This window comes from Somniosus microcephalus, chromosome 19, assembly GCF_052327205.1.
Source record: "Somniosus microcephalus isolate GS21.2 chromosome 19, FLI_Smic_1.0, whole genome shotgun sequence".
Classification (NCBI taxonomy): Eukaryota; Metazoa; Chordata; class Chondrichthyes; order Squaliformes; family Somniosidae; genus Somniosus; species Somniosus microcephalus.
This window is the reverse complement of record NC_141005.1, coordinates 70,742,876-70,770,789: the sequence shown is the minus strand read 5'-3', so window position 1 is coordinate 70,770,789 and position 27,914 is coordinate 70,742,876. Positions and strand designations below refer to the sequence as shown.

Sequence of the window (27,914 nt, the reverse complement as noted above, 5' to 3'; positions counted from 1 at the left end):
TCCCCATCCACCACCACCCTCCTCCGCCTGGCTGAACTTGTTCTCACATTGAACAACTTCTCCTTTGACTCCACTCACCTCCTCCAAATTAAAGGTGTTGCTATGGGAACCTGCATGGGTCCCAGCTATGGCTGCCTTTTCGTGGGATATGTGGAACATTCTTTGTTCCAGTCCTACTCAGGTCCCCTCCCTCACCTCTTTTTCCGGTACATTGATGACTGTATCGGTGCCGTTTCCTGCTCTCGCCCTGACCTAGAAAATTTCATTCACTTTGCTTCCAATTTCCACCCTTCCCTCACCTTCACATGGTCCATCTCCAACTCTTCCCTTCGCTTCCTCGACTTCTCTGTCTCCATCTCTGGGGATAGGCCATTGACAAACATTCACTACAAGCCCACTGACTCCCACAGCTACCTGGACTACACTTCCTCCCACCCCGCTTCCTGTAAAGACTCTATTCCATTCTCCCAGTTTCTCCGTCTCCGCCGCATCTGCTCCGACGATGCCACCTTCCATACCAGTACTTCCGACATGTCTTCCTTTTTCCTCAACCGAGGATTCCCCTCTACTGTGATTGACACGGCCCTTGACTGTGTCCGTTCTATTTCCCACACTTCTGCTCTCACCCCTTCCCCTCCCGGAACCACGATAGGGTTCCCCTTGTCCTCACCTTTCACCCCACCAGCCTCCACATTCAACGGATCATCCTCCGCCATTTCCGCCACCTCCAGCGTGATCCCACCACCAAACACATCTTCCCCTCACCTCCCCTTTCAGCATTCCGAAGGGACTGCTCCCTCCGCGACACCCTAGTCCACTCCTCTATCATCCCCAACACCCCTTCCACTTCGCCCGGCACCTTCCCGTGCAAGCACAGGAGATGCAACACCTGCCCTTTTACCTCCTCCCTTCCCACTGTCCAGGGCCCCAAACACTCCTTCCAGGTGAAACAGCGATTTACTTGTACTTCTTGCAATTTAATATACTGTATTCGCTGCTCACGATGCGGCCTCCTCTACATTGGGGAGACCAAACGCAGATTGGGCGACCGCTTTGTGGAACACCTCTGTTCAGTCCGTAAGGGTGACCCTGAGCTTCCGGTCGCCTGTCACTTTAGTTCACCGCTCCACTCCCACTCTGATCTCTCTGTCCTTGGCCTATTACATTGTTCCACGGAAGCTCAGCGTAAGCTCGAGGAACCGCACCACATCTTCCGATTCGGCACTTTACAGCCTTCTGGACTCAACACAGAGTTCAACAATTTCAGACCATAGCATCTGCCCTATCCTTTTTTTTCCATTTATTTTATTTTTTCCCTCTCTCCCACATGGCAGCTGCCTTTCATTCTGCCATTTACACTTCATCTAGAGCCATCTTTTGTTTCTTAACATTACCATCTCCTTTTGCCTTGCACCATCTCTTAATGTCTCTTAATCTCTCCTGTCTCCCACCCTATCACAGGCCTTCCCTTTTGTTCTTTCCTCCCCTCCCCCCTCTCCCGGCCCCGACACTTGCTTAAAAACCTGTTCCATCTCCAGCTTTTTCCAGTTCTGACGAAGGGTCATCGACCTGAAACGTCAACTCTGTTTCTCTCTCCACAGATGCTGCCTGACCTGCTGAGTATTTTCAACATTTTCTGTTTTTATTTCAGATTTCCAGCATCCGCTGTATTTTGCTTTTGTATTAGTGTTCTCCCGGTGTTCTGGCTAATATTGATCCCTCAATTGACACTACAAAAACAGATTAACTGGCCATTTATCTCATCTGTGGTACCTTGTTGTGCTCATATTGTCTGCTGAATTTTCCTACAAAACAACAGTGACTACTCTTCAAAAGTAATTCATTTGCTGTGAAATGTCCTGAGGTCACAAAAGGCACTATACAAATGCAAATACTCTCTTTCAATAAACCCATTACGGAGACACCTAATTCAAACACACTTCAGTGACAAAATTCCAGGGCGCCTCCACGTAGCATAAAGGAAATATTTTACTGCAACTTTGGAGGGTGAAAGGCTGAACTTTGACAGGCCTTCCTGCTTGGGTACTGTCACTAACAGAGACGGCCTTATTTAAACTGAAGACATTTTGTCCCTTTGTTACTCACCACAGGTTGTGCACCACATAAAAGAGCCCTACTCCCTGCTCGCTCCTCCCAAACCAGCTGTGATATTAGGCTGGCCCAGGACGGGCCTGTAAGGAAGCAGATTTTCCATTTTCTTTTGTCAATTTTATATGCAAGGTGACGTGCGTTAATTCTGGTAAATGGAACACTTTCCACTTCAGCCACCCAGTGTTGGCATTAAGCAGTCCAAGGTCAGGTACAACAGAATTAGACGCTACATAAAAGGACCTTCGGTTTGGTCTCATCAACGTGTCTCAGCTCCAACCTCAGAAAGCATCGCTAGCTGCATTTGTGCCACATTTTTCGATTTCCCACACCAGCTATTTTGGGGCGTTTCTTAGTGAGGATCTTTACTGGAACATTTGAGGTGCTTATTTTAAATAAAAACAAAATTTACAAATTTATATACAATGCTGTTACAAATGGCAGAATAGCTATTATGTTAATATATAGAAGATTGTTAGGAAATCTCAACACATTCAATCCTTCTCAAGAACTACAATTACTCAATACTGATACTGGGTTACAGAGCCTGGGGAATGTAGAACTATACACTACTTTAAACCTGCTCCTCTGATTCTGCCCTCTTGAGCATCCCTGATTATAATCACTCAACCTTTGGTAGCCGTGCCGTCTGTTGCCAAGGCCCTAAGCTCTGGAATTCCCTGTCTAAACCACTCCGCCTCGCTACCTCTGTTTCCACCTTTAAGACGCTCCTTAAAACCTACCACTTTGACCAAGCTTTTGGTCACCTGCCCTAATTTATTCTCATATGGCTCGTGTCAAATGTTTTGTCTTCTAATACTCCTGTGAAATGCCGTGGGATGTTTACTACGTTAAAGGCGCTAGATAAATACAAGTTGTTGTTTTCTTACTCAGCGGAATTCCGAAGCCGTGATCGACAAAACCTGTCATACATTTCTGTGTGACTTTGATGACTGTGCAGCTTTAATCAGTTTATTTCCTGACGATGCATCAAATCAACTGTCACCTGAACACCAAGCCCACCATTTATAAATTGTTGATATTCCAGACCTTCAATACTGGACTGAGTATTATGGGATGTGAGGGGGAGTGAGTATTATGGGATGTGAGGGGAGTGAGTATTATGGGATGTGAGGGGGAGTGAGTATTATGGGATGTGAGGGGGAGTGCGTATTATGGGATGTGAGGGGGAGTGAGTATTATGGGATGTGAGGGGGAGTGAGTATTATGGGATGTGAGGGGAGTGAGTATTATGGGATGTGAGGGGAGTGAGTATTATGGGATGTGAGGGGGAGTGAGTATTATGGGATGTGAGGGGGAGTGCGTATTATGGGATGTGACGGGGAGTGAGTATTATGGGATGTGAGGGGGAGTGGGTATTATGGGATGTGAGGGGGAGTGAGTATTATGGGATGTGAGGGGGAGTGGGTATTATGGGATGTGACGGGGGAGTGGGTATTATGGGATGTGAGGGGGAGTGAGTATTATGGGATGTGAGGGGGAGTGGGTATTATGGGATGTGAGGGGGAGTGAGTATTATGGGATGTGAGGGGGAGTGAGTATTATGGGATGTGAGGGGGAGTGAGTATTATGGGATGTGAGGGGGAGTGGGTATTATGGGATGTGAGGGGGAGTGAGTATTATGGGATGTGAGGGGGAGTGGGTATTATGGGATGTGAGGGGGAGTGAGTATTATGGGATGTGACGGGGGAGTGGGTATTATGGGATGTGAGGGGGAGTGAGTATTATGGGATGTGAGGGGGAGTGAGTATTATGGGATGTGACGGGGAGTGAGTATTATGGGATGTGAGGGGGAGTGAGTATTATGGGATGTGAGGGGGAGTGAGTATTATGGGATGTGAGGGGGAGTGAGTATTATGGGATGTGAGGGGGAGTGAGTATTATGGGATGTGAGGGGGAGTGAGTATTATGGGATGTGAGGGGGAGTGAGTATTATGGGATGTGAGGGGGAGTGAGTATTATGGGATGTGAGGGGGAGTGAGTATTATGGGATGTGAGGGGGAGTGAGTATTATGGGATGTGAGGGGGAGTGAGTATTATGGGATGTGAGGGGGAGTGAGTATTATGGGATGTGACGGGGGAGTGGGTATTATGGGATGTGAGGGGGAGTGAGTATTATGGGATGTGAGGGGGAGAGTATTATGGGATGTGAGGGGGAGTGAGTATTATGGGATGTGAGGGGGAGTGAGTATTATGGGATGTGAGGGGGAGTGAGTATTATGGGATTGACGGGGGAGTGAGTATTATGGGATGTGACGGGGAGTGAGTATTGTGGGATGTGAGGGGGAGTGAGTATTGTGGAATGTGAGGGGGAGTGAGTATTATGGGATGTGAGGGGGAGTGAGTATTATGGGATGTGACGGGGAGTGAGTATTATGGGATGTGAGGGGGAGTGAGTATTATGGGATGTGAGGGGGAGTGAGTATTATGGGATGTGACGGGGGAGTGGGTATTATGGGATGTGAGGGGGAGTGAGTATTATGGGATGTGAGGGGGAGTGAGTATTATGGGATGTGAGGGGGAGTGAGTATTATGGGATGTGACGGGGAATGAGTATTGTGGGATGTGACGGGGAGTGAGTATTGTGGGATGTGACGGGGAGTGAGTATTATGGGATGTGACGGGGAGTGAGTATTATGGGATGTGAGGGGGAGTGAGTATTATGGGATTGACGGGGGAGTGAGTATTATGGGATTGACGGGGGAGTGAGTATTATGGGATGTGAGGGGGAGTGAGTATTATGGGATGTGAGGGGGAGTGAGTATTATGGGATTGACGGGGGAGTGAGTATTATGGGATGTGACGGGGAGCGAGTATTATGGGATGTGACGGGGAGCGAGTATTGTGGGATGTGACGGGGAGTGAGTATTATGGGATGTGAGGGGGAGTGGGTATTATGGGATGTGACGGGGGAGTGGGTATTATGGGATGTGAGGGGGAGTGAGTATTATGGGATGTGACGGGGAGTGAGTATTATGGGATGTGACGGGGGAGTGAGTATTATGGGATGTGAGGGGGAGTGAGTATTATGGGATGTGACGGGGAGTGAGTATTATGGGATGTGACGGGGGAGTGAGTATTATGGGATGTGACGGGGGAGTGAGTATTATGGGATGTGAGGGGGAGTGAGTATTATGGGATGTGAGGGGGAGTGAGTATTATGGGATGTGAGGGGGAGTGAGTATTATGGGATGTGACGGGGAGTGAGTATTATGGGATGTGAGGGGGAGTGAGTATTATGGGATGTGAGGGGGAGTGAGTATTATGGGATGTGACGGGGAGTGAGTATTATGGGATGTGACGGGGAGTGTGTATTATGGGATGCGAGGGGGAGTGAGTATTATGGGATGTGACGGGGGAGAGAGTATTATGGGATGTGACGGGGAGTGGGTATTATGGGATGTGACGGGGGAGTGAGTATTATGGGATGTGGTGTAGTGGAATAACGAAACAAACTACAAAGTTATTGTCGGCAAAAACCAAAGCTTGAATCCCCTGAACTCCTTTCCCCAAACACTACTTGTATCAAAGTCAACGGTCATGTGCAGTGAGAGGAGGTTGAGGTTAAGTTGGAGATTACCAAGCTCCTTCCTAACTAACACATCTTTTCAAATTGATAAACAACACAGAAAAGGTGGAGTGGCACAAAAGAACCTTTGTTCAACCAAACAGTTTACACACTCTAGGGTTGGTCACTGCTAGAGCAGGATCGGAAACTATGACTTGAATTAAGACTCGGGTTACTGGGCTATTGGGCCACTCTGCCCTTCAAAAAATACAGCAAACTTCTTCCCTCCCCCTCCCCACATTGGTGGTCTGGTCTTGATCTTTATCATGGACTGGAGCTAATTCCAATGAGCATTATTTTTTGCTGTGGACCCCAAGTGAAAGCCCAAGACTCATAATGCAGAGAACCATCAAGGTTAGGAGCAAAAATATGGAGTAAAAAAAAGACAAAGTAACGTAAGTAGCAGTGATTAGGTGATGCAAGCTTCGTGTTTAAAAGCCTGTGTGCTGTCGAAGGAATTTATATACAGTCCTAACCTGGTCCAAACAAAAGCACTCGGGGCCTTCCCTACGCAGGCAATTCATCCCCAACCTTTTCACAGAATACTTTAGGTACAAGCTTCTCCACTTCAGCTCATCAAGTTTGTTGGCTTCACATCAGGGCGAGTTAATTCAACGCGAGCAACTCTCACTGAGAACAATGTTTGCATGGTATCACAAGCCCAACACAGCATGGCAGCCACGTGAAACGTGCAACATCACAAAGTAATAATCTACAAGTTCTGATACAGGTACCATTCCCACTAAACAGCATGGTATAAAAGTATCACATCAGGAAAAGAAATGTCAGAAAACACTAAAGATTTTGTATAAAGATTATTATCTGCTGATTCTGCACACCTTGGACAATGCCTGCTAGGTTTGTGATGACCTTACCTGCCCTCTAATGTGGCAGGGACAGGAGGCTGGTCCCCTGTACCCTGAGTTACACCCATGGCAAAGCTCTGGACATTGCCCGATGTGCCAGATCTATCTCCGGTTGGAGCAGTGGTTCCAGGAGCGGGGCTGTAATCTGAATGGTCAGCACCTGTTGACATCTGGTCTCCTTGGATCTGTGTGCATGATAAAAAAATATAAATACAAATTGTATAGACTTCTGGCACGATTTAAAAAAAGTGAGACTGGAATGCCTCAACTGGAGAGAGTGTAACTACACTGTTCGAAAGCACTGCTCGAGAAGAAATTACTTAACCAAAATCAATACTTTCATTCCGGGCAATTCAGAAGCATGGTACGTCAAACAAAAATAGTCCTGAATAAATTTACCACTGTTTGTAAACAGGGCGTCCAATCAGGACAGCACATCATTGTGACTGACAGCTGTCACTTTGTCCACAGGTCTACACAGGGCGTCTCAAAAACCCGTTCAGCAGGGTCTGCAATCAGAAACTGAATCGGTTATCATTTTATTATTAATATGCGGAAATTAATGTTCTTTTGTAAGCAGTCCTTTCAAAGAGGTTTAATATATTTTTTATAATATTGGAAAAAGTAAAGCTGAAAACAATCTTGGGCTAGACTTTACACTCAGTCATGGTCAAGTCTAGATCCTCTTGTCCTATAGGCCACCCAGTCCATGGTCAAGTCTAGATCCTCTTGTCTTATAGGCCACCCAGTCCATGGTCAAGTCTAGATCCTCTTGTCCTATAGGCCACCCAGTCCATGGTCAAGTCTAGATCCTCTTGTCCTATAGTCCAAAGGCACTGGGCTATTGGTTTCATTTCTGGGGACAAAAGGCATAAGCTTGTTTCTTCAAGCAGAAGACGACTGGTCTCTCATCTGAGCAGTCACTGGCTAGAGGCAAAGGGCTGTCTCTCAAAGCACATTCACATGGGTGCACATCTGGAAGGCTTTCAGTCAAGAGGGAAGACTATGTGTTCACCTCTGGCAGCACATAGTTGCCTTTGCTGGGAGAGGAGAAATCTGGCAGACACAGACAGGACGGCCATCGTGCTTGCCAGCTTGCACGACTAGTTCAGTACGGAGACTGGTGGGGAGGGAGGTCTGAGGGCCGACAAAGAGGTATATAATAGAGCAAGGCGGCAATGAGCAACTGTAGGAAAACAAGGGAGGAAACAAAATCAGGAAATAGTAAAAAATAAATCCGTGTTACGCAGATTACCCTTTGAGGGCAGCGCCAAACTTCTGTATCAAAGTAAAAGAACTCTAAATGACCTCTTTAAAGCTGCAAGAGAACATTGTGAGAATACTATGGGTCCATCCAGTGCTGCAAACCTACAAACCACCAGCCTGAAAGGGTGAAGCTGATTCAGTAATAACTTTCAAGAGGGAATTGGATAAATACTTGGAAGGGGAAAAATTTGCAGGACTCTGGGGAAGGAGCATGGGGGAGTGGGATTAATTGGAGAGCTCTTTCTAAGAGCCGGCACAGGCGCGATGGGCCGAATGGCTTCCTTCGGTGCTGTACGATTCTATGATCGGAAAACCAACACCAGACGTTTAGGAAAGCTATCCCCCACGGCTCAGTGAGTAAGCACACCACGTGGTACAAAACTGAACCATAAATGCTGGGCCCAGGTTCAATCTTCGGTCTGTGCCTCGTGCTCCCGGCTAGGGAGGGGATAAATAAACCAGGCGAGGTTACGACCCAAATCGCTATCCAGTGACCGCTGTTCAAAGTGGGCACACGAGGATGGGACAAGGGTTGGCTGTGATGGATGCCATGCATTCGAGCAGCACACCTCTGCTGATTGGAGCTTTATAACAGCGGGAGTCAACATCTTCAGGAGAGGACAGAAGAAATTTGAAGGGGAAAAACCAAATACCAGAAGTAGTACATTTTGCCAGATCTTGGAGTGGTAGGAAATGCAACAAAACCCCCCAGCAAAGCCTTCAGATCAGTATTCAAGGGGTCACTGAGGAGATCTTCAAAACAGCAACGCATTTACTGAGCAAGTCGTCTGGGATAACATTCAACATTTCTGGCCGCTACTGGGGGCTTGTTATTTTATCCGTGCTCAGCACTACACAAGCAAACCCGTTCGAATTACAGGCACTCTGGCCTACTGCAGCGATGTCTGCACGATCACATGCATCTTTTCATACTGTGGACTATACAGGAAGCGGTGGTTAGTTCTAGTCAGCTGTCGTTAGGGGTGGGACGCAAGGCAGTTTGTCAACCTTCAAACCTTCTCTTTGAAGCTTCCCAACTATTCTCCCCTCAAATTCATATTCTCCACCTCCTGCCCCCATTGGTCCAGTAAGGTGAGCGATACGGAGTCTGGATAAGATTCACTGCTGCAAGAAACAATGTTTTCATAGTAATCCCCAGCACACATGGACCAGGGAATGGAAACATGGTGACTGGTTGCTAAGCAGTAATAATGTTCCATTCCCCACGCTGATCTACAGTACAAACTTGAGAATAAATAAAAACCAAAGAGACCCTGTTCTAGTTATCCGCAGGCCAACATCAGCTCCTGGTCGAGCTGCCAGTACAGCTGAAGGTTATTTGCAACCTGGGGTTCATTAGGTCAGAGCTGCACCAAAGGTGGGACTGAACAACGGAGAACAGGAGGGTCTCAGGTTTGATCGCTGATTTGTGTGGAGTTTGCTGTAGGTGTACAACAACTGGCATTAGCGCACAAGGCTGGGCAAAGGGAATGAAAACAGCCAGCGTTTCCACTCCTCGCTGCTGCCCAGTGAACCCTGTGGGAAAGAGTCTGTGAGAATGTCAGTGAGGATGTCAGTGAGGACACAGTAAGACTCAACTCTGACTGACTAGCCTGCCAACACTGTCTAGAATCACACAGGAATGGTCACTTGGGTGAAGAGCTGGGCACTATGGAACTGTGCCCCACAGAAAGACAATGCCTTTAGGAGGAGAACATAAAATGGAGGACACTTTTTGAATAAAAAAAAAGAACAAAATTACAAAACAAATCCTACCAGAGAAGTTTTGAAGAGACAAAGCCTTCTCCAGCCCTAAGATACATCAGCTATGGGTTAGCATCGACTTAGCAGGAAACGAGGGGGTGCATGGAAGAGAGATTTTAAATGCCAACACAAAACTGACCGGAGGATGGTAGATCGCTGCTGTACGGGGGCTTCGCACAAACTCCAGAAAGAAGGCCCCATCCTGGGAGCAGAGACGCCAAGAGATGTAAAAAGCAGAGTTCACCACACAAAGTACAAGAGTAATCACAGTAACAGCAGACACACACACATGGGAGATGTGCAACATACTGCACCAAAAACACCACATGAACGTTAACATTACACACAGTAAATGCACAAATTAGGAGGCACCAAGCATCGGGGAACCTGCAGCCTTCAGAATTGGAATGATTGCAGGAACATTTAAAAAAAGTACACAGACTGGAGCACAGAATCTAAGCCGGCAATCGGTGTAGTACTTGAGGGAGAGCTGCACTGTCGGAGGTGCCGTCTTTCCAAAAAAATGTTAAAACCAAAGTCTGGTCTGCCCGGCCAGGTGGATGTAGAAGATACCACGGCACTATTCAAAGAACAGGGGAATTCTCCCGGGGTCCTGGCCAATATTTATTCTCAACCACGCCATCAAAACAGATCAAGTCATTTATCGCATTTGCAGTTTGTGGGACCTTGCTGTGCAATTGGCTGTAAAACAGTAACTGCACTTCAAAAGATTAATTCATTAGTGTATATATATATATATAAATAAAATCTATAATGCAAGTTGCTTCTTTCTTTACATGTGTGGACTTTGGGCGAGGCCAAGCCTGGACTGTGCTGCGATGCCCCCAGAGTCGGAGACCCTACAGGTGCTCACCACCAACAGACCCTACAAGCTGCGCAGCCATGCGGAGTAGGTAATGGTGCAGGGGCGGGAAGAGAAGCCATTCTAGAATGTTCTCTCGTCATGACTGGATAGGTAACAGTGGAACCAGGGAAGTCCCAGTCATGTTGGACAAACAAACCAACCATCAGTTTCATCCTAGCTGCCTGTACGCCATTCTCCTTCAATCGGGACAGCAAGGCCTCCTGAACCATAGATTTCACCGTTGTTCCTTTCCCCACACCAGACACTCCTTCCTCCCTCTGATGGGAAGTTCTGCTTTCACAAAGCAAAGTCCAGAGGCCTGGCATTTGACAAGGTGCCACACAAAAGATTATTGCTTAAGATAAAAAATCACGGGATTGGGGGTAATATTCTGGCATGGATAGCGGATTGGCTATCTAACAGAAGGCAGAGAGTTGGGATAAATGGTTCATTCTCAGACTGGCAATCAGTAACTAGTGGTGTTCCGCAGGGGTCAGTGCTGGGTCCCCAACTCTTTACAATCTATATTAACGATTTGGAGGAGGGGACCGAGTGTAACATATCAAAGTTTGCAGATGATACTAAGATGGGAGGGAAAGTAGTGAGTGAGGAGGACATAAAAAACCTGCAAGGGGACATAGACAGGCTAAGTAGGTGGGCAGAGATTTGGCAGATGGAATACAATACTGGAAAGTGTGAGGTTATGCACTTTGGCAGGAAAAATCGTAGAGCAAGTTATTATCTTAATGGCAAGAAACTGGAAAGTACTGAAGTACAAAGGGATCTGGGGGTCCTGGTGCACGAAACTCAAAAGGTTAGTATGCAGGTGCAGCAAGTGATTAAGAAGGCCAATGGAATGTTGGCTTTCATTGCTAGGGGGATAGAATATAAAAATAGGGAGGTATTGCTTCAGTTGTACAAGGTATTGGTGAAACCGCACCTGGAATACTGCGTACAGTTTTGGTGTCCATACTTCAGAAAGGACATACTTGCTCTCGAGTCAGTACAAAGAAGGTTCACTCGGTTAATCCCGGGGATGAGGGGATGGACATATGAGGAGAGGTTGAGTAGATTGGGACTCTACTCATTGGAGTTCAGAAGAATGAGAGGCGATCTTATTGAAACATATAAGATTGTGAAGGGGTTGGATCGGGTGGATGCGGGGAGGATGTTCCCGATGATGGGTGAAACTAGAACTAGAGGGCATAGTCTTAGAATAAGGGGCTGCTCTTTCAAAACTGAGATGAGGAGGAACTACTTCACTCAGAGGGTGGTAGGTCCATGGAATATACTGCCCCAAAAAGCTGTAGAAGCTACATCATTACATAAATTTAAAACAGAAATAGACAGTTTCCTAGAAGTAAAGGGAATTAAGGGTTACGGGGAGCGGGCAGGAATTTGGACATGAGTCTAGGTTCGGATCGGTCATGGCCCTGTGGGTAGCGGAGCAGGCCCAGGGGCCGTGTAGCCTGATCCTGCTCCTATTTCGTGTGTCTAATTCTGTTAGATTCAGGAGATGGTTCTGTGATAGTGGATTGGCGGTTCGGATCAGATCAGCCATGATCTTATTGAATGGCGGAGCAGGCTCGAGGGGCCGATTGGCCTACTCCTGCTCCTATTTCTTATGTTCCTATGGTGAAACTCACCATTAAAGATAGCCAGAGATGAGGGATCAATGGAATCTGAGCCCTATAAACAGGAACCTTAAACTCTGCCTGAATTACCAGCACTATCTTTGTGCTTCTAATCTTGAGGGCTAATGTCACCACGGAACGATACTGTAAATATGAGAAAGATTACAGGAATTAGCGTCTCTTTTTCCCTACATTACAACAGTGACTACACTTCAAAAGCACTTCATTAGTTGTAAAGTGCTGTGGGCTGTCCCGAGGTCGTGAAAGGTGCAACATAAACACAAGCCTTTCCTCACATCCAGGCCTCATTTGAGTAGATACAGCACCTGCACCAATCCTAGGCTTATATGCCCAGTTCTACCAGCACACTGATTTTGCAAATATCCATCTTGTCAGATGACTGCAACTATGGAGAAGTCTGGCGCAAAGGGCCTTGCTGCCTCAACGGAGAGAGGACGGAATGCTGCCAGCTGACACGTTATTCACAGGCCCACTGAACGGTCACTCGTGTGTCCTGCCCTTTTAAAATTACGCTTAGATTTGCAAAACACAGGACGAATTAACCGCAATGAATCAAACAGTCGAGATACTGTCTTTCTCTACGTGAGGGGTGCTCACCTCCCTGTTCCATGGGTCAGGTGGTAAATGCCTGTGGCGGCGAATCTAAAATGATGTATGCAGCAGACACAGTGAAGTATAAATTCACCATCCTGGTTGCGCTGCGACAATAATGACTCCCTTTGATATACTGGGTGCAGCCCAGGTTTCATGCATAATTAACACCAAGACTGCAATCGGTTCATGTGGAGTCTGCTAGAAAAAGCCAAGAAATAAAACAGCCGGACCAGTTACGGTGCCAATCTAGCGTTGTAAAGAGAGGAAAGAATTCACACCCAAAATGGGCCTCAAATTATTCGCACGGGTTTATCTTGATGCATCTTTCTTGCATCAAGGGATGACAAAAGACTTTACTAGAATAGCAGCACGTTACTGTACCATAATGCGGCTTTAGAGTAATTCATCACGCTTCCAAAAGACGGAGTGGAGAATCGCAGGAACAGTCACCATGGCCACATACTGAGGAGCGATTCATTGGCAAACACAAATCTATAACCCGATTTGAAATGGCACCTGGGACAGCATTAATCCATGGGCTGGGCGGCACGATGTCTTTTAAAATGAGAGAGAGATTCGAAAGGCTAAATATAAATAAACTATCCCGAACAAGGGGGCACAATCTTATAATTAGAGCCAGGCCATTCAGGAGTGAAATCAAAAGCACTTTTCCCACAAAGGGTAGTGGAAATCTGGAACTGTCTCCCTGTGGACCCTGGGGGACAACTGAAATTTTCAAGACCGAGGTCAATAGATTTTTATACGGTGAGGGTATCGAGGGATATGGAGCAAAGATGAGTAAATAGAGTCGAAGTACAGATCAGCCATGATCTAAGTGAATGGCTAAACAAAGCTCGACAGGAGGGACTGGCCGACTCCGGTTCCTATCTACCCTTGTTCCCTTTATTGCTATGCACGCACGTGGAATGTCAGAGCGACTTTGATTCCTCCAAGTACCAGGAATAGAACTGACCTAAGCAGACGGTGCCAAGCTGACGATGCACTTTTTATTAAAAAAATTAAAGAATTGATAGATTCCAAAGAACAGTACTTCATCGGGAGCTGGGATCCTTGACATGCCTCAATACAAGCTTGTGCTATGCAGCTTTTTGCACTGATTTTAAGTTTGGTAACTATTGCTCTACAGTGTACTACTATGTTGTGCACTACAGCACACTCACCATCAACTGGGATAGGTCCCTCCAGGGTCCACAGCCTTTCGGGAGACAATTCCAGATTTCCACTACCCTTTGCGGAATAGGAGATTGCCATTCATCGTGGGGGTTGGGGGAGAAAAGTCACTTGGGACATCATCCCATCTGCTGTAACACAACCTTCACCTGACTCCAAGAAAAGATTCCGTACTGTCGGTCGACCCAACAAATGGCCACTGCATGAGCCGAAATAGCTTTAACCTTCGCTGTGGGACCTGGACTGCCAGGGAACACCACATGGAGACAAGCTCCAATGCCTAGTTATCGAACCGCTACTTCATAATGGATTCTCCAAGTCTCGATTCGAAGTGAAACAAACCACGTGGATTGAGAGAAGATCGTTCGTCCATCCGTGTGATGTGGGGCATCTTGTGGACTTCAACCAAATAATACTTCCTCTCAGTGGAACAAACGAGGGGCGAGGGCTCAACACTTCAGTGGTTGTTTCCCGAGATAGATGAACCCAAGGACAAGGCTTTCCCGGCCCAGTATGGGGTCACTGGGATGGATTATTCAGGGATATTACAGTAACAACTTGCAGTTACATAGCACCATTAATGTAGAAAAATGGCAGCAGAACCATAGCCATATTTTGCAGAATGTGCCCACAAAGACCATCTCCAGATAACCTCATTTGTTAAAGATGGGATAAGACGTCTCCAAACAAAGGATCCGTTTGTGGGATCAGCCCTTGCCTGGCTGAGGTAATCCATCACTTCATTCGGCTCCCCTGTGAAATCTAGAGCTGGCAGATCCAGGGAACGACACCAGTGATATGAACAGAAAAGTATTTGCGTAAATACACGCATGGTGTTAGCTGAAGTAAGAAGATAAAGATGGTAACAGGAAAAAACATTGCAGCTAGCTTGTTGAAGGCTCGTCCCAGATACAAAAACCAGCTCCCCAAAGGCAGGTGGGGCCGGCACACTGCAGGGGAGAGGGACTGTTGCCCATATAGCAGTCAAACTGCTACCAGGACAAATAGGTCTCCTGGTTAACCTCACCGAGAAAAGGAGGAAAGACTTGCATTTATATAGCACCTTTCACAACCTCAGGACGTCCCAAAGTGCTTTACAGCCAATGAAGTACAAGTGTAGTCACTGTTGTAATGTACGAAACACGGCAGCCAATTTGCGCACAGCAAGATCCCACAAACAGCAATGTGGTAATGACCAGATAATCCGTTTTAGTGATGTTGAATGAGGGATAAATATTGGGCAGGACACTGGGGAGAATTCCCTGCTCTTCAACGTAGTGCCATGGGATTTTCTACGTCCGTCTGAGAGAGCAGACGGGGCCTCGGTTTAACGTCTCATCCGAAAGATTGCTAGACTACTCCTGAGCCCGGCTAAGGCTGTGATACTGTAATACGGTTAAATTTACTTCATGCAGGTCTACTCAAAAAAAAAAAAAGCAAATTAGGAATCAGAATAAATCTTTAGCTACAAACTGAAATAAAATGTTGTGCTCGCTGACCTACATCCAAAATTTGTCCATTTGAACTGTGGCGAAACAATTACAATTGTAGATTCTGTTTTTTCTAACATGGGCTGCGCCTTGTGCGAGAGATCGCACTGGGAGCTGTATAACCCCGGGGTGAAATACTGGCAGGTACAGAGCTGACACTGGCAGTGAGAAGAACAATTAAAGGGAAGAATGAATATTACCACACGAAGTTTGTCACAACATTCAAGAATAGTGCCTTAAATGCCATATTCCCAGCAACGTATTGGTACCAATACATAAAAAACGTCCCAGTGACAACACTAGGTATATCTGTTTGCAAAAAAGGAATGTTTTTCTACCAGTTTAGCTCGGTACCGAATGGCATGTGATGTCATGAAGATGCTCCGAATTTGGAAACGCACCCGGAGCGATGCTCATGACTCTAATGGGTTAATAGTATGCAGCGATTTTAAACACGGGGGCTCTTTTTACCTTCCTTGGACTGTCGACATAAGTGGGCGTGATGGGAACGTTTGCCCCGGAGTGGGCGGTGTTGTCAGAGGACTGGCCGGCACCTTTCCCAGAATGCACCGCTGCCTGCTGCTCCTCGAAGCTCCTGGAGACAATTAGATGGGAAATACATGTTTATTTCTGTTTGGAAATCCGAAGGCAGCATAGCAGCGGAGTTAAACTGAACCTGTAGCCGAGACCCGCGTGGTCTGAGGCAGGATTAGCCCCGCCTTCAACTAGGATCCCTTTATCAGGGTGTGGATTTTTAGTTTCCCCTCACAGTGCAGCTATAAGGTGAGCTTAATTAAAGAGCGGTCACTGTGATTAGGCTTCAGAATCACATTTAAAAGCACAAACCAGACACTTCATTGTGTTGCTTTGGGACTGGAGATTTTTTTTTTAAACAATTAGCCTAGTTCAGGAATCACCATTGAAATGACACAGGTTCAGTTCCACACCCCAATCCCTCAGTGCAGACATTTCCTTTTCTATTTTCACTCTGCCGTTCCTAATGCCAGTAAAACTGCGCAGAGCACCGGCACAGTGAAGGCCAAGCTTTCAGCTTACAAAGTCTGACAAAACTTTGGGGACCGGGGCTGGCCCCTCCGGTCCGTGGGGACGGGGACTGGGACTGGCCCTGGCCTTTCCAATCCATGGGGACTGGGCCCGAGACTGGCCCCTCCGATCCGTGGGGACTGGGCCCGAGACTGGCCCCTCCGACCCGTGGGGACTGGGCCCGAGACTGGCCCCTCCGACCCGTGGGGACTGGGCCCGAGACTGGCCCCTCCGATCCGTGGGGACTGGGACTGGGACTGGCCCCTCCGGTCCGTGGGGACTGGGACTGGCCCCTCCGATCTGTGGGACTGGGACCGGGACCTGGACTGGCCCCTCTGATCCGTGAGGACTGGGACTGGCCCCTCCGATCAGTGGGGACTGGGACCGGGACTGGCCCCTCCGATCAGTGGGGACTGGGGCTGGGACTGGCCCCTCCGATCAGTGGGGACTGGGGCTGGGACTGGCCCCTCCGATCCGTGGGACTGGGACCGGGACTGGCCCCTCCGGTCCATGGGGACTGGCCCCTCCGATCAGTGGGGACTGGGACTGGCCCTTCCGATCCGTGGGACTGGGACCGGGACTGGCCCCTCCGGTCCGTGGGGACCGGGACTGGCCCCTCCGATCCGTGGGGACTGGGGCCGGGACTGGCCCCTCCGATCCGTGGGACTGGGACCGGGACTGGCCCCTCCGATCCGTGGGACTGGGACCGGGACTGGCCCCTCCGATCCGTGGGACTGGGACCGGGACTGGCCCCTCCGGTCCATGGGGACTGGCCCCTCCGATCAGTGGGGACTGGGACTGGCCCTTCCGATCCGTGGGACTGGGACCGGGACTGGCCCCTCCGGTCCGTGGGGACCGGGACTGGCCCCTCCGATCCGTGGGGACTGGGGCCGGGACTGGCCCCTCCGATCCGTGGGGACTGGGGCCGGGACTGGCCCCTCCGATCCGTGGGGACTGGGGCCGGGACTGGCCCCTCCGATCCGTGGGGACTGGGGCCGGGACTGGCCCCTCCGATCCGTGGGGACTGGGGCCGGGACTGGCCCCTCCGATCCGTGGGACTGGGACCGGGACTGGCCCCTCCGATCCGTGGGACTGGGACCGGGACTGGCCCCTCCGATCCGTGGGACTGGGACCGGGACTGGCCCCTCCGATCCGTGGGACTGGGACCGGGACTGGCCCCTCCGATCCGTGGGACTGGGACCGGGACTGGCCCCTCCGATCCGTGGGACTGGGACCGGGACTGGCCCCTCCGATCCGTGGGACTGGGACCGGGACTGGCCCCTCCGATCCGTGGGACTGGGACCGGGACTGGCCCCTCCGATCCGTGGGACTGGGACCGGGACTGGCCCCTCCGATCCGTGGGACCGGGACCGGGACTGGCCCCTCCGATCCGTGGGACCGGGACCGGGACTGGCCCCTCCGATCCGTGGGACCGGGACCGGGACTGGCCCCTCCGATCCGTGGGACTGGGACCGGGACTGGCCCCTCCGATCCGTGGGACTGGGACCGGGACTGGCCCCTCCGATCCGTGGGACTGGGACCGGGACTGGCCCCTCCGATCCGTGGGACTGGGACCGGGACTGGCCCCTCCGATCCGTGGGACTGGGACCGGGACTGGCCCCTCCGATCCGTGGGACTGGGACCGGGACTGGCCCCTCCGATCCGTGGGACTGGGACCGGGACTGGCCCCTCCGATCCGTGGGACTGGGACCGGGACTGGCCCCTCCGATCCGTGGGACTGGGACCGGGACTGGCCCCTCCGATCCGTGGGACTGGGACCGGGACTGGCCCCTCCGATCCGTGGGACTGGGACCGGGACTGGCCCCTCCGATCCGTGGGACTGGGACCGGGACTGGCCCCTCCGATCCGTGGGACTGGGACCGGGACTGGCCCCTCCGATCCGTGGGACTGGGACCGGGACTGGCCCCTCCGATCCGTGGGACTGGGACCGGGACTGGCCCCTCCGATCCGTGGGACTGGGACCGGGACTGGCCCCTCCGATCCGTGGGACTGGGACCGGGACTGGCCCCTCCGATCCGTGGGACTGGGACCGGGACTGGCCCCTCCGATCCGTGGGGACTGGGACTGGCCCCTCCGATCAGTGGGGACTGGGACTGGCCCCTCCGATCCGTGGGGACTGGGGCTGGGACTGGCCCCTCCGATCAGTGGGGACTGGGGCTGGCCCCTCCGATCCATGGGGACTGGGACTGGCCCCTCCGATCAGTGGGGACTGGGACTGGGACTGGCCCCTCCGATCAGTGGGGACTGGGGCTGGCCCCTCCGATCCGTGGGGACTGGGACTGGGACTGGCCCCTCCGATCCGTGGGGACTGGGACTGGCCTCTCCGAGCCGTGGGGACTGGGACTGGTCCCTCCGATCCGTGGGGACTGGGACTGGTCCCTCCGATCCGTGGGGACTGGGACTGGTCCCTCCGATCCGTGGGGACTGGGACTGGTCCCTCCGATCCGTGGGGACTGGGACTGGTCCCTCCGATCCGTGGGGACTGGGACTGGTCCCTCCGATCCGTGGGGGCTGGGACTGGTCCCTCCGATCCGTGGGGGCTGGGACTGGTCCCTCCGATCCGTGGGGGCTGGGACTGGTCCCTCCGATCTGTGGGGGCTGGGACTGGGACTGGTCCCTCCGATCCGTGGGGACTGGGACTGGGACTGGGACTGGTCCCTCCGATCCGTGGGGACTGGGACTGGCCCCTCCGATCCGTGGGGACTGGGACTGGCCCCTCCGATCAGGAGGACCTAATGGCCAACTGGGCTGAAATATGGAATTAATTGAGTGGGAATGGATTGAAGTTTTTAAAGGATCACAAAGGGATTAATCCAGTAAAATGCGGATTTGAGACCATTACACTATTCAGTGAGAAGAATGGTTCAGCTGATGCATTCATCAGGAGCCTGTGTAACAGTTATGGGGTGAAGCAGATCACCCAGATTTAGTTCTGAATTACAACCGAATGAAGATTGACCTTTTTGAAGCTCTTCATACTCAGTGCAAATGGAATGGGGTAAAGACGGGCCATTTCCACTTCACTCAGTTCCCAATGCGAGCAGCGAGACTCCGAACAAAGGCTGCAGCTCTTTCCCCACGAGCAGGGGCGGCCACACTGGGGAGGGGAGGGGAGTGGAGTGAGCGCAATCTAATGGCCTCTGCTGGCAGAGGGACTGTGATGATTGACCAGGACCCATTCTGTAACCATGGAGCCAGCTGCTCAAAGCGAAAGAGGCCTCACCTCTGATTGGCCTCCATCTCCAGCAAGGCTGACAGAGCTGAAGTCCCCTTCTTCCCGAGCGGAGGCCCTGCTGGTTCAGTGGGATAGCTTGAGGGGGGCCCGGTCACCTGCAGTCCTTTAATGGGGGCCCCCTTCTGAAATATGAATAGAAAAATCTGCATTAGCTAAACAAACTGAAGCGTTACATTCAACAGCAGCCGAAAGCCAATCATACACTGGATGACAGATCGGCCTTCCCCTGCCGAGAATCAATCTCAACAAATAGAGGAAAACCGAAGGGTAAACGGAATATTCCAGAAGTTTGATTTGCAAGCCTTATGCTGGTACCTCCCAACCAGTAAGGTCAAAATTACTGTTAATCTTTACCAGGGTTGAATATGCTTCATATTCCGACCCACCAGCAATGATTCCACATATCAGGAGGATCAGCAGAGCAACGACCAGATACAAATCACAGACCTAAGCAGATCGTTGGGAGCCTTCGCTGGCGGGATCACCCGTCACCATGAACCAAAACACCGAATACTTCTGTTCACTTCAAAATCTCGTTTCCATGAGCACATCGAGTCTCCTCCGATACAAGATCTGTGCTCTTGTATGCACCATGGCTGAGATACTAGGCCCAGGATTATCCTCTAATTACAGTATTGATCACGGGAGATCATGTTCTCCTGACTCCACACCATCACACCAGGCTAAAACTAATCGTCCGATTCATCTAAAGTTACAATACACAGATCCAGTGAGATACTGAGAGCACAATACTTAAAAAAAGGAACGTTATAAATAGAATTGGTTCACAAGGTGTTTAGAAACCATTTTTGGAATGTATTCTGATGTCGTTTGATTACTGAAGAGAATTTTGGATGAAACAATATTTACAATGCTATACTAAAACTCCAGCGAAGTTCAGATCTTCAGCCAGCACTGAAGCCGAGTGACCAGGGCTGAGATTTATGTTACGAGAAGTTATTCACGTTATAGACATTTCTTTGAAGTACAGAGAGTTTAACAGATTTTACATGTTGAGGTGCTGATGTTGGGAAACTGCCATTCCCTACATATATTATTTCACTTGGATGGTGTTTCCCACTTGTAATGAATTGTCCTAATCTCAGTATTCAGATAGGGCATTCTCCAGCTCAGGCTCTCAATCTGCATGTTCATGTTTAACCTTAACTGCTCCAGAAAACAAACAACTTTATTCTGAACCAAGGAATGGACACAAACAAAGCAAACCCATTCAGGATAGGCATTCGCCTCGACAATGTGGACAGGCTGGCCAATCACATCTACTAATAAAAACAGAAAATGTTGAAAATACTCAGCAGGTCAGGCAGCATCTGTGGAGAGAGAAACAGAGTTAACGTTTCAGGTCGATGACCCTTCGTCAGAACTGGAAAAAGTTGGAGATGGATCAGGTTTTTAAGCAAGTGTAGGGGCAGGGAAAGGGGGGAGGGGAGGAAAGAACAAAAGGGAAGGTCTGTGATAGGGTGGAAGGCAGGAGAGATTAAGAGACATTAAGAGATGGTGCAAGGCAAAAGGAGATGGTAATGGGACAAGTTGAGAAGCAAAAGATGGTTCTAGATGGCGATGGCAGAATGATCGACAGCTGCCATGTGAGAGAGAGAAAAGAAAATGGAAAAATGAAATAGGGGCCGAGGTTATGGTCTGCAATTGTTGAACTCGATGTTGAGTCCAGAAGGCTGTAAAGTGCCTAATCGAAAGATGAGGTGCTGTTCCTCGAGCTTACGGTGAGCTTCATTGGAACAGTGTAAGAGGACGGAGAGGGCAGAGTGGGAGTGGAGCGGTGAATTAAAGTGACAGGCGACCGGAAGCTCAGGGTCCCCCTTACGGACTGAACGGAGGTGTTCCGCAAAGCGGTCGCCCAATCTGCGTTTGGTCTCCGCAATGTAGAGGAGACCACATCGTGAGCAGCGAATACAGTATACTAGATTGTAAGTACAACAAGTAAATCAGTGTTTCACCTGGACATCTACTGGACAATCACATCTACTGTTCACTGCTGCAGGAATAATGGGGAAACACAACTGGCTGAGGCCATTGTAAAATCCAATTATCCAGGCTACTTAAAATTATTCAACATATAATTCACAACACCTGCAAAACCGAACCCATTTTCCACAATGTAGAACTTTCTGTTGAGGAAATCCAACTCTACAGCGGTCTGTCTCAGGAAAACCACCGGCCCAGATTTTGCTGGAAGTTTTAAAATTTTTGGCCCACAAAGTTGCTGGAAGTGCGAGCTGATAATGGCGCAGTGAAGGCAACAGGGCATCTGGGACCTGGGTGAACGACAGGACAAACTGTCCATTTCCTTAACCAGTGAGATTTAAGGATGAAGAAACAAACAGAGGAAGGACTGTGAATTAGAGTGGGTGAATTCAACGTCAGTTCAGGTACAGAATGCCCGAGTTACTTAGCTGCCAATAACTGAAGAATGAAAAGGCAGCCTCACCCTAATGATTCTGTCCGAGCGATGCCGTCGCCGTATTCGGTTCAAACCCTCCACAAACCGAATGAAGCCGTCCAGCAGCTGCCACTCCTCCTGGTCAGAGCGCAGCTTCTCCCCGTAAACGTCACAGCGAGTCTCTCCCTCCGTAATCCGTTTGGTAGCCGTTACACAGGCCGGCAGCAGCAGGAATCTCGTTCGCCAGAACTTCAGGGATTCGATCAGGCTGGGAAGCAGCAATAAAAAAATAAAGTTTACTCATTGATGACAGGGGTCTTATTCAGTACAACAACAATCTGCGTTTGTATAGCACCTTTCATGTAGTGAAATGTCCCAAGATGCTTCACTGGAGCATTCTCAGACAAAATTTGCCACTGATCCACATAAGGAGATATTCGGGCAGGTGAACAAATGTTTGTTCAAAGCGGTAAGTTTTAAAGAGCATATTAAAAGGTGGAGAGGTTTAGGGAGGGAATTTCAGAGTTTAGGGCCTAGGCAGCTGAAGGCACGGCCGCCAATGGTGGAGCGACTAAAATCGGGGATGTGGAAGAGGCCAGAATTGGAGGAGCGCGGAGGTCTCGGAGGGTTGTGGGGCTGGAGGAGGTTACAGAGATAGGGAGGGGCGAGCCCATGGAGTCTTGGATGAGTTCACGTTTACGGAGGGTGCCAGGTGGGAGGCTAGCCGGGGGAGCGTTGGAATAGTCGAGTCTGTAGGTCGATGGAGTCTTGATGTATCAGCAACCAAGGGCACCAGCAAAAGTCTCCATGTTATCGAGATTTCTACTTCTGGCCTGGCCCCAGTCTCCAGCCGACACTCCACTCGCACAGCGTATGGCACTTAAAGCTCTCCCACTATAATTCTGCAATATTCCCGGGTGCCCCTCTCTCCAACTGCATGTCAGAGTGAGCTTGGTACTTGGCTGTATCCTGAGCTCCACCAAAGAGTTCACCGGTTTGAATTTAGCATTCCCAAGTGACATGGGAAACATTAGGTGTTCTTTCATTGGTAGGTCTGAGGGAGAAGTCGGTGTCCCCACACTGACAGGGAGGGTAGAGAGGAGATGGTGGCAGAGAGACAGGGGAGTTGCCTACACCAGAATCTACAGCAGGGAAGAAGCTTGCGGGGACATGTACCTGAAATCCTCGGAGCCCGACGAGCAGATGTACTGATCCAGGTAATTCCATTTGTACTCCTCCAGCCGCTCGTGAGAGAACTCCACCCAGCACGACACGAACTCGGTGCTGGAATGTGGTGGGCAGAGGCTGTAACTGTACTGGATCTGAGCAGATTCATAAGGGTACCTGAACGAGATAAAGAGCGGCCGCCAAGAATCAGAACACAGCTGCTGTGCTGAGTCTTCACTCATCCCAGTTTTTGGAATCCTTTCTTTCCCCCACCCCACCTCCGTGCAGCATTCCCAGAAGGAGGGGCCAGTGGGCAATGCGCTTTTAGAAACTGTATAAAATATATACGCCAAAACCCATCATTTTTTGACACCTCACTTCTTCACTTTTCCGCCTCATCTCCATCCTACAAAGACCCACACATTAGAACGCAAGACAATTCCTTTTTTTGGCACAGGCTTTTTTCCTAAAGCTGTACCTGAACTGACTTGTAGTGTCTCATCTAGACTTCATCTAGAGCCATCCTTTGTTCCTTAGCCTGTCCCATTACCATCTCCTCTTGCCTTGAATATCTCTTAATGTCTCTTAACCTCTCCTGCCTTCTATCCTATCACAGACTTTCCCTTTTGTTCTTTCATCCCCTCCCCCATTTCCCAGCCCCTAATCTTGCTTTAAAATCTGTTCCATTTCCTGCTTTTTTCCAGTTCTGACGAAAGGTCTTCGACCTGAAACGTTGGGTTGTATTTTCATTCAGGAGTTGGGTAGGAGGCGGGACTACAACTGTCGGGGTTGTAGTCCCGCCTCCATTGAGATGTGGCCAATCCACGCAATTTTAACTTGATTGACCTTGTTGAGCCCGCCCAGCAGGCCAATTAAGGGCCACCCGGCAACAGGTGACGTCACAGACTGAAATTTCATCTGTCAAGAGGTTTTGACAGATGAAATATCAGTGTTTCACAGCTGTTTGAAGCTGTCAAACACTGACAGTCTTACTTCTAACCCGAGTCCTTCTCCACAGACTCAGTTAGAAATCTCTCCTGCACAGAAAGCTGCAGGCTGTCACTTTTGACAGTTCTCAGCCATTCTGCTTTCTGTGCTGGTGAGATGAGGGACTCCCGAGACCTAAAGGAAGGAAGGCTGAAAAGGTTAGAAAAGGTCATTTAAACTTCTTTAAACACTTTAGACACACCAAACACACTTAGCTTTGCACTCATGCACCCATCACTCACCTGAACACTGACATCTCGACCCCTCCAAGTCCTTCAACCCGACAGCCCACCTCCTCTAAGTTGCCGTGGTTTGGAGCTGTCGGGAATCCCACACTTCAGCATTAAAAATAGGGATTAGGCTAAAAACTGCTTGTTAACTACCTGTTAACAGGCAGTTAATTGGCACTAATCCCTTCCCGCCTTGGGTAGGCGGGTCCCAGTGCGGGGCGGGTACCCGCCTCCTCTGAAACTGGCATGGAGGCGGGTTGGGTGCGGGATGGGGTCAGGACCCCTGATTTCAGGATTTTAACCCCCCCGACACGCCTCCAATCCGACTCCACGGCCCAATGACTCTGTTTCTCTCTCCATGGATGCTGCCTGGCCTGCTGAGTTTTTCCAGCGTTTTTTGTTGTTATTTCAGATTTCCAGCATCCACAGTATTTTGCTATTGACTTGTAGTGTTCCTAGAGCTGCCAGGGTGACTCAGCGAGCACTATTACTGATCCACTCTCCATGTGGAGCCAGAACCCACTCTCACAAACTCCTATTCCCCATTCAGAATCACAAATTCGGGCCCAAAGCAACGGTTAAAAATAGTACATGTCCATTGAGGCAAACCTCTCCTCTCTGTGCCACTCTCCACTCAACTATTTCCAAAATCACATCCCTTTTAAAAAAAAAAAAAAGTTGCATTTATACAACCTTAATCACTTCTCTCAGCAATGTCCCGAAGCGCTTCACATGCAATGAATTACTGTGAAGTGTAGACAGACACAGCTGTAATTTCCACAGAGCAAAATCCCACAAACAGCGAGGAAACAAATGGGCAGATAATCTGTTATTGGTGGTGTCGATTGAAGGAAGAACAACAGCCAGGACAGTGGGGGAACTCCATGCTCCACTTCAAATAGCATTACGGGATTGTTTAAGCCTACTTGGAGCACCAAAAGAGAGTAGAAGGGGCTTCTGTTTAATGTTGAAAGACAGCACCTCTGACAAGGAGTGTCAGCTTGGATTATGTGCTCCAGTGCAGAGTGGAGCTTGAACGCACACACTTAAGATGTCATCATTTTAGTTTTAAATACTATAAATATCAACAAGGCCGGCGAAGGTGCAGGGAGCCACAGAGCTGGGTCACGATGGGGGTAGATACAGTGTACACTTCAAAAGTACTTCACTGTCGGTAAAGCGTTTTGGGACATCCTGAGGTCATGAAGGCGCTATATAAATGCAATTTATTTTGTTCTTTTTAGATAGCTATTTTACAGTTGCGTCGGTTAAGGGCAGCGTCCCGGTCTCGACCTTATTTGATCAACGCACCTCGTTAAATGTTCCGTCAAGCTTCTCGCTGCTGAGGGGTTTTATTTTACCAGGTTCAAACCAAGTCAAGAATTTCTGCTACATACAAAAAGCACCATTGTTTTGTGACCCGGAGCTGCACTGATAAAAGCTTGGGCTCCGCTCTCATTTTCAAATCTAGTTTGGTGTTCTCACTTTACTTTGTAGATAGACACAAAATGACTGCAGCTCCTGCCCGTCCTGTCCTTAATTAAATTACCCATACACCGGCCAGGTAACTGGCAGGGCTGGACCACTTGCTTCTCACTTACTTGGGTAGGTAGCGCGTTACTGTTATTATCTTGTCTTTTAAGCAGACCTTATGAAAGGTGCGACCCATGCTCAGCCAATAAGGAATCTCCTCTTCTTCCAGCTTGTTCCTGGACACCAGGCCTACAAACACAGGTATTACACCAGTTACTAAACAGCAGTTCACCTGGAAGGACGTCTCCAATAAAGTGCTGTCGATATGAATTAATGCAGAGATACCAATGCCTTTCTGATTGGCCTGTGGTAACTATGCAGTGTGATCTACCACATGCTTAGCAGAGACCAAGCAGACCCCAGAGACATGTGGTGGCCATTAAAAGGTGCGATAGCTGGACTCAGCCGCTGTGCTGACCTGGTTTTGCTGCTGGTGTACGTACTGACCTTCCATTTCCAGCTCAGGCTTGCACTCACCCCCTTTGCCAGAAGGACAGGGTGATCAGTGGGTTAACACTTTCCTTTTTCCTCTGGATCCTGTCCAATGATGGAATAGGAACATAGGAACAGGAGCAGGCATTTAGCGCCGCGAGCCTGTTCCGCCATTCAATTAGATCATGGCTGGTCTGAGACCTAGCTCTGTACACCCACCCCATATCCCTCAAGGTTACCTCTGCCTGACACCTTTCAGAGTCCAAGTTGAATTGGGCTCCAGTCCCCAGTGCGTGCAAACATCCACAACTTGGCTTTTCCCAGCATGACCGACAACTCGGAGCCACAAGGGACACTGGTGTTGGAAGCGCGAATGCCACACTAGTGCAGTAAGGGTGACTGACCGAGTTTGGGTCTGCTAGACCTGACCTGGGAGGGCAACATGCTCACCCTGTGCGGCTGAAATGGAAAAATATTCTACTCCGCATCACCAACTGGAATCAGGTGGGGTGTTTAAGCCCGTTACCATAGCAACAGTAGAAGGCCCTACCGGTGACTGGTCAATGCCGAGTACCGGGAAGGGGCGAAGTGACCCGGTCAGCCCCAGAAAGTGCCACTGGCTTCGGGCGGGTGAGCCCCTGGAGGAGGGTCAGTGGGACCCTCGATGGGGGAAACGCCGTCAAAATGGCGGACGAGCTAATCCTTGAAATAGTCGATGTTGTCCACAACCTGCAGCCGTGACGCAGCCACAGGACAGAACAGGTCAATGAAAGGGCAACCACGGACTGTTCCAAACACAACACCAGTGTTCGAGTCCCTGCCTTAAAATGGAGGACCGTCACAGGAGCTCCAACAATAGGCGAACAATGATGGTGATGATGATGGTGGTGGTGGTGGTATCACCAACGTCTTCACCTTGCAAGAAGTTTTGCTCCTCCAACGTTCATTTTCTCCTTTTTGTGCCAAATTCCTCCTTTCCCCGCAAAGATGGGGTATGGTTCGAAGTCACCTCCTGTACCCCAGCCATCCTTTATGTTTAAGCCGAGGCATTTAACGTCAGCAGGCTATTCAGCAGTGGGGGCACCACAGCCAAGCCAATCCTGCGCTCAATCAAGCGCACTTCCAGGCAGCAGCTGCTGGATAGAGTGCCAAAGCGAAAGCCCCGCGATCGCCCGCCTTCCTCCCAGGGGCACTGTGGGAAACAGTCGTGCTGTAAGGAAATCTGCCGAAGATTAGCTAACTCAACACCGACCAGGACGGAACCCGTTCTGTACACCTCAGGTGACTCACTGCCTTAACCCGCTGAACCATTAGAACCTGTTATTTGTTGTGTATGTACCTTTAAGAGAATAACTGGTCTCAGACTGCAGTACCGGCAGTGACCACCCCTGTATAAAAGGCGCTAGAGAGCCTCTGTTGGTTAGTTTCGTTTATGCCTTTCACTAGTAAAGATCGTT

General features: G+C 49.6%; 1 protein-coding gene across 5 annotated transcripts in view; it reads right to left on the bottom strand.

The window, feature by feature from the left end:
* depdc5 (DEP domain containing 5, GATOR1 subcomplex subunit) overlaps positions 1–27,914 on the bottom strand; it is a 181,404-nt gene that overhangs the window by 46,884 nt on the left and 106,606 nt on the right. For 4 of the 5 annotated variants that reach the window (XM_085962009.1, XM_085962011.1, XM_085962010.1 and 1 more), the window contains exons 27-33: positions 26,094–26,214; positions 23,285–23,452; positions 22,157–22,376; positions 19,678–19,811; positions 15,861–15,984; positions 9,734–9,796; positions 6,574–6,749 (exon numbers count right to left, since the gene is read on the bottom strand). In XM_085962009.1, coding sequence (XP_085818135.1) covers positions 6,574–6,749; positions 9,734–9,796; positions 15,861–15,984; positions 19,678–19,811; positions 22,157–22,376; positions 23,285–23,452; positions 26,094–26,214 — 1,006 coding nt within the window. The remainder of the gene's footprint in view (positions 1–6,573; positions 6,750–9,733; positions 9,797–15,860; positions 15,985–19,677; positions 19,812–22,156; positions 22,377–23,284; positions 23,453–26,093; positions 26,215–27,914) is intronic. The other variant, XM_085962012.1, reaches the window with a different exon arrangement.